Source organism: Phaethon lepturus, unplaced genomic scaffold (assembly GCF_000687285.1).
Source record: "Phaethon lepturus isolate BGI_N335 unplaced genomic scaffold, ASM68728v1 scaffold6659, whole genome shotgun sequence".
Lineage (NCBI taxonomy): Eukaryota > Metazoa > Chordata > Aves > Phaethontiformes > Phaethontidae > Phaethon > Phaethon lepturus.
Window position 1 is genome coordinate 14,414 of NW_010564083.1, and position 12,769 is coordinate 27,182.

The 12,769-nt window shown below is 36.6% G+C and overlaps 1 protein-coding gene across 1 annotated transcript in view; it reads left to right on the forward strand.

Moving 5' to 3' along the window:
* Positions 1-11,578, forward strand: part of SPAG16 (sperm associated antigen 16) — a gene marked incomplete at both ends in the record, with an annotated part of 22,313 nt that extends 10,735 nt beyond the window's left edge. The window contains 4 exons of the mRNA XM_010294754.1: positions 1,458-1,595; positions 8,504-8,611; positions 9,999-10,116; positions 11,509-11,578. Of these exons, the coding sequence (XP_010293056.1) occupies positions 1,458-1,595; positions 8,504-8,611; positions 9,999-10,116; positions 11,509-11,578 (434 nt within the window). The remainder of the gene's footprint in view (positions 1-1,457; positions 1,596-8,503; positions 8,612-9,998; positions 10,117-11,508) is intronic.
* Between the last annotated feature and the right edge of the window lie 1,191 nt (positions 11,579-12,769).

Below are 12,769 nucleotides of genomic sequence, written 5' to 3' on the forward strand. Positions count from 1 at the left end.
TGACTTGAAAAAAAATGCACAGATTCAATATATTTTTCACCTGAAAAGGCAAATAATGTTCATATTACTCCTTCTAGTGAGTTTCCACCCAGAACATCTTCCAGCTGGAGTCAAGATCTGCAGGGAAGAAGATTGTGGGGCTATAGTCTTTATCCGATATAAATTATTTATAGCTCCATTGAACCTATGCTGAACTGTTATCATGGCTATCACATGTGCACAAGCACCAGTGTCTTTGTCTTCAGTGGGTCTACAAAAGTTTGTACCAACTGAAGGTTTTGCTCTTCTGTCTTCTAGGACAGAAGTAAATGAAGAAGTATGCGTCTTGTACACATGTACTGGATTCTGGAATCACCTCTGCAATATCTGCTTCCACAGAAGCATCTTGCACTTGTATATGTAGACTTGAATCTTGATGTCTTTGAAATACTTTGACAAATACTGATAGTTTATAACAATTTCTTGAACAAGCATGATTCTGCAGAAGTATCTATTTTGTGTGGTGACAGTCATGCTTTTCTGAATCCTTTCTAATATCACTGTTCTTTTTTTTTGTATAGAGGATACTGGGTACTTTTCAGTTGCTCTGTATTTAAATGCCTTTAATTTAAACCTAAGATGAATAGTGTCAATGCCTATGTCCTTTTTACTGCCTGTTAGAATATTCTTAGCTTTCACTGATATCTTACCAAAAGATGAATAGTAAAAGATACGAGACTGACTGAGCAGACTTTATTGCCAGGGGCTATTGAGATTCTTAAGTTGCTACGCAGCATTATGTGATTACATGCTGCTCCAGATTCCCTTTTACTTCTCAAAATGCACGTTAGTCTGTACAAGTATTTAAGTAAAGCAGCCTTCAGGCTTCTACATCATGGAATCATGTTTTCTTGGGGCCTGGTAAAGTAGATAAATATTGGTAAATATAAATAAATAGAGGGCAACATAACAGGAAGGAAGGAAGAAATTTCCCCAGAAATTTCTGTATTCAAAGTTTAAGATAGCTCATAGAATCATTCAACTGGGTTATCCACAGCTTTGTTATTGTATTTGAGCCCTGCCAAAATTTTGCATATATTTTAGCATAGGAAATAAAAAGGACTGAGTATATACAAATGTTACTTGAACAGGAATATTGTTTTCTGTCTTCTATTTAAGCTATTTGGAAGAAAGAAAGGAAGGAAAAAATTGTTTAAATTGAAGTACTGTGTTATACAGGATCTTTCTCTTGACTATTATGAACAAGAATACTAAGAATGAAAAGCAGTAAAGTAGAACTGTGTGGTGGGATAGTACTGTTGCTAACTGGTAATGATCATAAAAGGTAAGTGCCTTGACATGATAAATATCTTTGTGATTCTAGTTTAGGTAAATGCTAGCATGAGAGGGGAAACATCGGTGAAGTGAGAAAAAGGAAATATGGAATAAAATATCTCTGCATTGATTTTTTTTACTAGGTATGAACTCATACAGAGAGGTGTGTTCACAGCCAAAGATACTGGATTGGTTCCAACTGTGTATACCCGCAACCAGCAGCTTGAGGCTGAGAATATGCGTTTGAGGAAAGATTTGGAAAACTACAAGCTTGTTGCAAAGTATGTTATTTAGTCTTAATGAAACTTTGATATACAGTAGTAAATGGCCAGATAAAGTAAACCCAAGTACTTAATGGAAATAATAAGTTCCTGTTTGTTATGCTGGCTGTGCATATTTTTACTTCTAGTTGACATTTATAATTAAAGTTCAATTTTCTGAGCTCTACTAGAAACCTAAATCTTAATTTCTTTTATTTGTATTTACTGGGCTATAGAAAACAATTTTCAATATCCAGTAATCACAACAAATTACTGCAAAGAATCATGTGAGTATAAAATGTAGAACTAGAAAATAAATGGTTATGTGCATTTTGTATTAAAATACAGTACCATAAATTACAGCTACCACAAAACATCAACATAGAAAAAGTCACTATACACTTATTCTTCATTTTTTAATTGCAAAAAATCTATCACTCTGGTCCTAGTGGTAAATGGTATGTCATTGTAAATTACTATAATTGATTATACATTGGAGTAGCTGATTTTAGAAGTCAGTTGTACTTCAGTCATAAGAGTTAAAATACTTTGTGTAATGAAGAGATACAGTAATGAACTATATGTAACATAGCCTTTTCTGAAGAATGCTATGTCTGTACACATGTGTTCATTGAGAATTTACCCTGAAACCTAATAATGCACTCACTTTGATTTTGCCAGTGCTTAGTTTTAAAACATGGAGCTGTAAAAAAACAAGTGAACTCAATCTCTTTGATTTTCCTCAGCATTGCTCAAGCTACTAATTTTCATTTAGATTGTTCCTTTATATGAAAAATAGCTATTCAGAACTTAAGTAATAATTGCTGCTGATAATAAGATAATCAAATTATGTTCCAATGATAATGATTTATGATTTATTACATGTTAAATTAATAAATTAATGGGTCATAATCAAATAGTTGGGTAAACAGCTTTAATAACCAAGGCAAATATTGTACGGTCTAAATATACCATTGCACTGGGAGATGGGCCATATGGAAAATACTCCTTTATTTTCATCTGCAGCTTCTTTGGACAATGGGTAGTTAGGGATTCTGTCTCCTGCATGAGTGGGAGAGTAAGAATCAGTGATGCATAGTAAAAGACGGACAAAATCTGGTCCTTCTGCAATTTATTATTGTCAGCAGTAATTTTAACAGGCTTTCCCCCCCCATTTTTTTTTATTTTTTCCCCCCTGTATGAAGCAGAACATACTATAACAAGGTAATCTAAGCAGATTATGACTTGGTTTGACTTTACACTGCATTCAGCATCGGTGGGGCCTCACCTTGAATGCTGTGGGCAGTTCTGGGCCCCACAGTTTAAGAAGGGTGTGAAGGTCCTTGAACATGTCCAGAGGAGGGCAACAAAGCTGGTGCCAGGGCTGGAAGGCATGTCTTCTGAGGAGCGGCTGAGGACTTTGGGCTTGTCTAGTTTAAGACAGGGAAGCTGAGGGGAGACCTCATTGCTCTCTACAGCTTCCTGAGGAGGGCATGTGGAGAGGGAGGTGCTGGTCTCTTCCTGCTGGTATCCAGTGACAGGACATGTGGCAACAGCTCAAAGCTGCACCAGGGGAGGTTTAGATTGGACAATAGGAAGCATTTCTTTACCAAGAGGGTGGTCAAACACTGGAATAGGCTTCCTAGAGAGGTGGTTGATGCCCCAGGTCTGTCAATGTTAGAGGCATTTGGACAGTGCCCTGAATAAAACATGCTTTAACTTCTGGTCAGCCCTGAAGTGGTCAGGCAGTTGGGCTAGGTGATCACTGTAGGTCCATGCCCATGCCATGCCACTGGAGTTTTCCTGGCCTGGTTGTGAACATGAGGCTCAAAACCATTTCACCATGGTCATGAGTTGGGGGTTTCCCATGTCTATATACTTTATGGGGTGCCAGAAGACATTTTATAGCAGATGCCTAGTTAAAAGACTGAAAAGACAATGTGATAATCTGCAACAGGAAGAAAGCAGGAGAGAGGAAAGACATTGCCAATATGCTAGGTTCCTATGGGCTGTCTGTTAAACAGAATTCCCAGCACTTGCTCACAAAGTGAACTGTGCTAAAAAAATAAATCATGAACTGAAGTCATGCCCTGCTTTTTCACATTCTAATGTTTGATGACACCTAAAATAGCAATGCTCTGGTGGTAAGCAAATGAGTCATGTCACCTGTCTGACATTCCAGAAAGGACGGTGAGATATATGGAAGTTCTATATGACAAATTAGAAGTCAGTAAATTCTATTCATTGGTGTTTACTGTTAAATACTGCACTTATTCTGCATGTACCTTGTTAAAACACTATTACAATTAGTCCTCCTCTCTCCACTTGTCGGGAGAGAGCTTTATTTTCATAGTCTTTCTACTAATGTGAAAATGGAATATATATAGATGTGAAACTTGGTTTGTGCTAATGGTCGCTAGCCCATTTTTCAACCTTTTTGTTTCAAATAACTTACAAAGTGTTTATTGATACTAATGTTGAATGTGACAGAAGTGCTGAACTTTTATTTCACTTTGTTTTGATTAATTTATGAATTAAAACAGTACTGTTTCTGGAATAATGGATGCAATTGAGCATTTTCTGCTGTATGTACCATGAGTGACAGTGTTCCTTTGTCTTTTGGATAAACCTTGCTCATAATTCTCTCTCTACTAAAATCCATTTACTGTAGTGACTGTTAACAGCGGTTTTTCTTGTTCATACATTCAGTAACTGGAGTCAATACCCTTGCTATGATAAAGTAAATATTAACATGGAGGACAATTTGAGTTTTCAAGTATTGAGAGGGAATTCACAAGCTTATGCTGAAAACAGAATGCCTAAGAGCACTGAAGAAATGCTGATTGGACTGGTTAGAAAACAAGGATTTGTGAGCAAAGAAAGCCTCCTAAAGTCTCATATTTTGCTCTGGGGATTAGTCAGCAAACTTTCAGTGCCGCGAAGTGTATTTTCAGAAAGCTTTTAATTACGTTTGGTATTTCTGAGCTTGGTACTCTTGACAGTCATCTTGCAGAAGAGATGTTATTTGGGACCTAGGCAGTATGGGGGTCTGGGGTAAATGAATGTAAACCAATTACCTTCTGCTTTAATGTTGTTTAGCAATTGGTGGAAGAGATTCAGTGTCTAGAAGCTAACTGTAATTGTATTTTGGGTATTTTAATAGAGTGTTTACATGATCGCATGGCAAGCAGGTGGGCAAATAGAGTAGATTGCAGACTGTTGGTTACATTTCACTGTGGCTTTTCATTACTTAAAGAGAAAATCACAATCACCTTTACTTCCGGTGTACAATGAGTATATATTTTTAATAGGTTGTCCAATGTCTGAAGGCGTCTTTAGATGTAACAAAATCCCTGAATGCATACATTAAAAGAAACAAATATCAGCATAATTCTTTTACTCCAAAACTAGTGATAGTTATTACCTTAAGGTTTGGATACACTACTGATCTTTATTTAAACTATTTCTAAAACTAAACATTGTGTTGTGATAGGAATGAAAACTAATTCTATGTTGGTTTGCCATGTGACAGTAGTTAAAGGATACCTGAAGTGTACTTCCTTTCTGTTTCTGTGAAGGCTACTGTTGAGTCCAGATTGCTTGGTAAGGAATGTTGTTTGCTGCAGTATTTCTCGAATGGAAGCACAGATATTTCCAATATGCAAGGAACATTTGAAAACGTAACTGAAAACTGTTAACTCTTACAGGAGACTAGTTAAGTTTAATAGTCTTCAGTGATGACTTGTGCCATTCAAGCATTTAATATTCTAGCAATGCTTGTGAGGTGAATAGTGGATTGTAGTTTCATAGCAATATTAAACTCTGCCTATCTGATTATTTCAGAAGATAGCTTGAATTTCATACACTTTGGTGTTTTCCTATGGCCAGACCCTTTGTATTGCCTTTGTGTTTAAACATGTAGGTAGCCAACATAGCAGTATATCAGGTTTAAGGTTGTGTTAAACCCAGGGACTGCTAAGTGTGATATTTGTAAGTTCTTTAAACATTTGTGAATGCATTAGGTAGATGGAATGTAAGTTGTATACAGCTTTTGTCTGAGGCTTGTAATTGTGTTCACAAAAATCAGTTAGAAAGTCTAAATATTTGCAGGTATCTTTCTGTCCTGATTTTTGGAAGCATGCTCACAAATACACACCCAGTTGCCAGCCACAGTGATTCAAGGAAATCCAAACTTAAGAAATTTAAACTCAATAACATCAAAGTGTTATTAAGCAGACATCTTTTTTGCAGCTCTGGACGCATGGGGGATATCTCCTCCTAACATGCGTGCACTGAAACGAAAGTTCATCCTTTATATACCTTAAAGACATGAATATTCACACATTTTCCAAGAAATCACCGCCTCCTTGCTTATCTATTACATTTACATAATGCTGGCATTGCAAAACTACGCTACGCATGTGTGAGGGCTCTCGGGTGGTCGTTTGGGCAGGTTGCCCCCTACTCTTTTTTCCCTTTTATGGTCATGGGTCTCGAGGATAATTTCTTCTCCTTGGATGTTTGCCCCGTCTGTTGTCCAGCCAAGCGGTTCCTTCTTATCATCCTTGTTAGAGCATTCCTTCTGTCCCTACGCTCAAGGTTAAGATATCTTCTCTGTTCTCTTTAATCTCGCAGTCCTTGTTCTTAACTCTGCTTTGTTTTAATTTTCATGAGGCCTGCTTTCCCTGTGATTAACCGTTTACACATAGTTACAGTGTTAGCATTGAGGAAATACAGCCTAAGGACTATGAGAGTAGGCCGTTAAACATAATCACACAGTTATTAGGCTAAAGAATTCTATACTGAAGTCAAACTAATCATGTAATCAATAACCTTCCATATATTAAGAAATTTGCAAAACTTAGTTGATTAGTGACAAATGCGAAAACCTTATAATTGTTTTAGATCCTTGTTTCAACAGTAACAGTCAAAATATAAAGCAGTCCTGGAAATCATTTATTATTACTGTTAGTGCTATCACCAGCAATAAAATCCTCAGCTGATCTCCTATTTCTGTGCCAAAATCCAACCATTCCTGCATATATTTTTCCACTTAGGCAATGAAAAAAAAAGGGCACACTTTTTGTGTTGTGCACCGTATTTAAATGCATCTGTTTAATTACATGGTACATCTAGCATCCTTGCTGCTAAATGCTGTATAAACTACCCAGAGTAAAAGCATGACAGTATGTTTTCTAAAACCGTCTTTATTTTGATTAAAATTTTAGGGCTACAAGTTGCAGCATGTTGGGGAATAAAGTCTTACCTAATTTCAGTGGGAGCAGGGCATGTAACTCATCTTTGAAAATAACTACTTGTTTTTATTGGGCCTCGCCCTCTTCTGTTATTTTTATCAAACTACTTGCTTGACAAAAGTTTAAATGGAGTGAACTGCAGTCCTTGACGTCTGTCTTAACTAAAAGAAATAGATACTGGCTTTGCTGTGGCTGTAGCAACATCTTTTTACTCTGAGAACAAGCCATCTGCTTAGCTCTGAAGGTGCAGGTTTTGTATTCAAGATCTTATGGCAAGTCAGATTCTGAGTGGTGTCATGATGGAGTTGTTTTACGGAACTGTCCTGAGACCACAGATTCATTTACCTCTCAAATCATTTGCTGTTCATAGGAGCTTGAGCAGAATCATAATCTGTACTGTGTATCCCAATACCAGTATCCTGAGTTACTGTTTCACAACTTCTGGTATTTGCATGCGCATGGCTGATGTGAGCTTTTCACAGTGTTACTGCAGGGGCAGCCCTGCCTGTTTTTGTTTCCCTGCCAGCTTTTTCTCTGCTTTGACTGATACATGGTGGCACTAATTCACTGTGCTCTTCAGGTCTTTCTGAGTGTTTCTGCCACAAGCAACACTTTGCACTACAAATGTATGCATATAAATATGGTAGTTTGTATAGGCAATAAATATAGCAAATGCGTATATAGTAAATAAAAATTATTTGTACGATTAAATATAATGTACTGGCAGTTATGGGTCTTCTTCCTAGACCTGTGATTTTGGCATGCTCCATTATCGTTCCTAACTCTCCAACTCCTCTTGGAGAAGAAATGAGCTTTATTTTTGCAAAGAGCAAATATCTAATTTCTGTGCAAGTTAATTTCAAGGTTCCTTTGCAATTAAACAATTCATCTACTAATGTCTGCTGCCAAACCTAGATCGGTAAAGGCGAGGAGAAAATGTATGGAATATATACAGAGTATTTTATGTTTATGGAGCAAAGTATCTCAGGGTGTCCCATTGATGTGTGTAGAATGTGCTTAGACAACAACATGTTGCCAGTATGTTTGTAATTCATTTTCAAATGGATTTCTTTTCCTTCCTCCTGTCACGTACAGGGACACTTGGGGACATGCTGCAAACATGACTGAATAGAGCCTAGAACTTTTCTAGCATAATTTTTCCCGGAAGCTCTCTAAATGCATTTATTTGCAAGGCAGTGATACAGTTATCCTTTTGTGTGTGTCTTTCTAACATGTATCATTATGTTGGGCTCCAGACACGATGCAGACGTTAGAAAATCAGTATTCTAATAAGTTTTTATGTAGAGTTTTAAACACACAAGAGTATTGTTTCCTAATCACCTGCAATTTGAATATGTACCTCCACAAAACCCCTTGTGCTTAAAGTAAGGTTGTCCTCAACTCTGAGACTTAAAATGCCAGTATCCTTATGGATTCTATCTAAAAGAACTGAGAGAACATGAAGAGTACTCATGGTTTTCTACATCAGCTGGCAGCAAAAAGACCTCAAAAGTACGTGTTCTCTGCTACAGGGCATACTACCAAAAGTTTCCAACTTGGCTACAGTAGGCATGTGTATATCTGAAAATTAATTGTATGTATTCAACATACCCTGATAAGCAATTAATAGGAAGAGACTAACACTTCTCTCTTACGTTTTCTGTTTACGTATAGCAAAGCAAAAGAGGCTTTCTTAAAAATGCAGAAAGAATGTGACTTCCATCGAATGCATCATAAGCGAGTTGTCCAAGAGAAAAACAGGCTTATATGTGACATTAAAAGGTAAAAAATGACTTTCATTACCATACATGTAGCATTAAAAAGAACATCTTCCATTGCTGCCTGGTAATGAGGTGACATGGTGGAATTTAAAGTGCTAAAGTAAAGCTAGCTGCTTCTAGTGTCCCAGTAAGTAGCAGTTCTGTCTAACCATTCTGCCATGTCACATAATGATTTATGATAATTCTTTGTATATTTTCCATGGTGTGATGTAGCATTAATAAAGCCATCTGCTTAGAAATACATAGTATTTCTAGTAGTTGAAAATACAAATGAGAATTTCTTTTACCCAGATCTTTTTCCATAAATATGAAGTAATTTCTGGATTTCTTTTCCTTTGTCAATTTTAAGGGTAACTAGTGTCTTGCTGAGTTCAGAACCTTTGCATTCATAGTTCCCATAGTTGGTATTTTCTGTCCTTTTACATCTTGAACTTCCTGTACGAAATTTGCTTTGCTTTTGTTGCAAACAAGCCCAAACTAGTCTGTTGGTACTGGGTTAGAATAGTTTGTTTGATAATTTCTAATTCTGTAATTTTGTCATTCTGGAATTCTCTAAATTTTCTATTAACTGTTGTGCTGCTTTCCCTCCGCAAGTAGAACTTTTATATTGTCCATCTGAAGATCACTGGGCCAGGTGAAAGAGTTGAGTTTAGAATCCCTGCTTTGTATATGTTGAGACCAGCACTTGTTTTAAAATAACACTGGGGCGTGGCTTACATCTGCGGCTCCAGACAAGTCACAGAATTTTGGCTTGTCAATACTGTTATCAATAAATGCATGTAATAGCAACTACATGTTCTAGATCTTTAAGCTTGAAATCTATACACGCTCATGCAAGCGAGCGCTATTTACTGACTTACCCTCTTTGTCAGCTTTTTGCAAAACACAGTGTTTTGAAGCTTAGTGTCCTATGTTTCTCTTGAGAGATTATATATCTGGTTTTTGATTGTTCTGAAGAATTAAAGTGGTTAAGTATTCTAAATTTAATGTGCAGTGAAGAAAGAAATAGTAATCCAATTATGACTGTTTTGTCTAGGTTATAGGATCCTAGTTGGTAGTCAGATAATAGCTGTACTTCTCTTCCTTCCAATGAAATATCCATCCGCAAGGAAAGAGAAATTATCAAAACTTCATGTCCAATATATGATGAAGGATTAAGAAGGGGTGAAAACTGGATGGATTGTTTTAAAAGACGTGACTAAAACTGGAACCTGTTATTGATCTGACTTTTTTGTGGTATTCCACTTGGATGGCTACCTGTTAAATACCTTTGTCTCCTCTGTGTTGACCTTGTGGCACTTCTAGTCTTCTTGGGGAGGAAGAAAGTTACAGATGTAAATCTGTGATTTAACTCATCTTTGAGGAATCATTTGTCCTCTCGTTCACAGGCTGAAGACACATTATGCATCATATGAACCAGTGCTGAAGCAGTTGACTGAAAAATACGAGACTACACTGAGACAGAAAATGTTAACTAGTTTGGAGAGAGACAGAGCAGTTGAGCAGGTAAAACTATGGTGAACACCGCTTGCAAAGCTGTGAGGAATGATTTTGGTTTTTACTTTGGTAAACACATAGGATATTTCTGTTAAAGCAACTCACTTATGCAGTAGTTTGAAGTAGAGTATTTTACTGAGTTTCATGTTATTTGGTGAAATGTTAATATTGAAAGTATGTGAAACGTAGTCCCACAAAGTAGTAGTTCTCAGTCTTTGCTTGCTTAGTCCTGTTCTACGTGAGTCAGCAATGTGCAGACCCTGTTATACTTTCAGTGTCGACAGCTTGAGGAAATGTGTCGTATTCCTACAGATTCACATGCTTTCATCTATGCTTTTAGAAATCTCTTATTTTAACTTTCTTTATTACTATTTATTATTTTTTTCCTAAATATATCCAGGAATGGCCTACTAGTTTAGGAAAAAATACATTAAAATATCAGACAGGTTTTCTATCTTGTGGGTGGAATAATAGAGTATTTTACTCCTATAATCATATCTGATTTATAGCTTGGTATACATGATATTCTGCCCCTTTAGCAGGAAGTACTATAAGCACAGGTAGGACGGATGAAGAACAGAAAATTATCTTGCATGTGTTCAGCCAATAGGTTGGTTGCTCAAAAAAAAGGAAGAAAAAAAGAAAAAGCCCTCCCAGAATGTGCTGCATTTCATTAGTAGCATCAATTATATGTTGGTAACGTGAAAGGAATTTACCAGGCTTGCACTTTCTCCTAATAGTCCTCACCTCTTGTTTCCTCCTTTCCTCTGCCTCCAATTTTTCTCAGGTCACCTGAGAGATTACTTGTAAAAGACTGAGGATTATATGTTTGAAATTTCAATAAGTGAAAGAAAATGTCCTACAGAAGAAGAAAGGTTACTGTCCATATACAGTTATGCTGAATCAGGAGTACAAAACACAGGACAGTTCCAATGCTAGGAAATTTCAGGAACATATGCAAGACCTACCCAAGTATGACCTGTACACATTCTGGAGTGGTGGCTTTTTTGTAATGCCATATTTTGTGGCACTTTCTTCTGACAAAGTTGTATGTCATACTGTGCTGCGAGTTAAAGATCAGTGCGTGATAGCAGTGGTTAAAAGTTGATGGTGCAGTAAGAGCCTTAGTATTCTGTTTGCATTGTTTTAATAGAGCTGTAAAAGTATTTAGAGAGATTCTGGATGGCTTTTATTTTATCATATTTTTTCACTGGGCCTTTCCAAAATCTTGAATTGGGAGTAATGTTTATAACATAGAGTCAACAACCAGAAAATTCAATAATTATACATGGAATTTATTACTTCAATATGCAGGCATAAATGCTGTGTATTGTGAACTGACAGTTCAAAAGCAACGTTTTCGTATTACCTCTTCTTGTTCTCTCCCCTTTTTAAAATTAGGTTAAAGGTTTGCAAGCCACATTACAAAATTTAGAGTCCGGATGTGCTATTCAGATTCCTGTGACAAAAGGTAAAATATTCCCATCACCAACCTCAGACTGGCTATGTGTTTTTGTTGTTGTGAGTTTCAAAATCTGGTGTAACAGTAAGTAAAAAATACTTGCGCTATAAACGTTTTATTGGCTGTCCTGGTGACAGAGCACAATTCTATCATTTGAATATTTATTCTAAAGTTTATCCACTAAGGATGGTGAGACTGCTGAAGGCAATATGGAGTGTGTGAGGAACTACGGAAGGACTTTGTCCTAGAAATCTATTTTCTGTGTGATTTTTATTTTATCCACTAATACTTTTTTCATGCAAGTTTTCTTTTTCAGCTCACTGTAAGAAGCTATATATGGTGGTCTGCAAAAATTTTGAAAATACTGCTGTTAAGAAATCCAGTCTCTAATTTTAGCATGTCTCATTTTTACAGGAGATTGATAAGGTTATATAATACCTGCTGGAATAATATCTCTATTTGTATGGTGCTACACTGCTTCCCTGGTCTTTTGAATAAATGCATAATTATTAAATAATTTTTCAAACTCCTCAGTAAAGGAAGCCCAAGCTATCACATTCTTTGTGAGCATCACTCCTGCTAATAATTTTGAACCTATTTTCCATTTTCAGCTACATTTGAGAGTGAAATAAGCCTCAAATAAACCAGGTTTTGAAGAGACTCCTGAAAATAGATAATGAAAAAGGGAAAAAAGTGACATCTACCCTCCTTGACAACAGAGTGTTCATATGAGGAGGGAATGTTGTACCTGCCTTAGTCATGAGCAGAACTCCAATCAGAGATTGCAGTTTACTTAACATTGGAGAAACCCTAATTTCTCAACCACATAGGTGACCGGGTATCAGATATTATACAACTTCCAGGTGAAGCATTTGTTGCTTCACCTGGAAAAAAACCCACCTTTTTGTGGTTTTTTTTTTTCCTCCAGTGTGTTAAAGACCTAGACTTCCTTTTGCACTGGTAATATACTCCAGGTAAAAAGCCACAGGGTTACCCTAGCCTTTGACAATAGAGCTTCATTAGTTCCCACGTTTGTGGAGTTAATTCCATTGTATAAAATTCCTGTAGAAAAGATAAGACCAAGAAGAAGAAGAGTAGCCACATAGACTTTTTTGGTTTCTTTTTTTAGATTTGTCGTTGAGTGAAAAGGATAGCAAACATTTGTGGCCTCGATGGGCCGAGGTCAAGTGTATGAGGTTT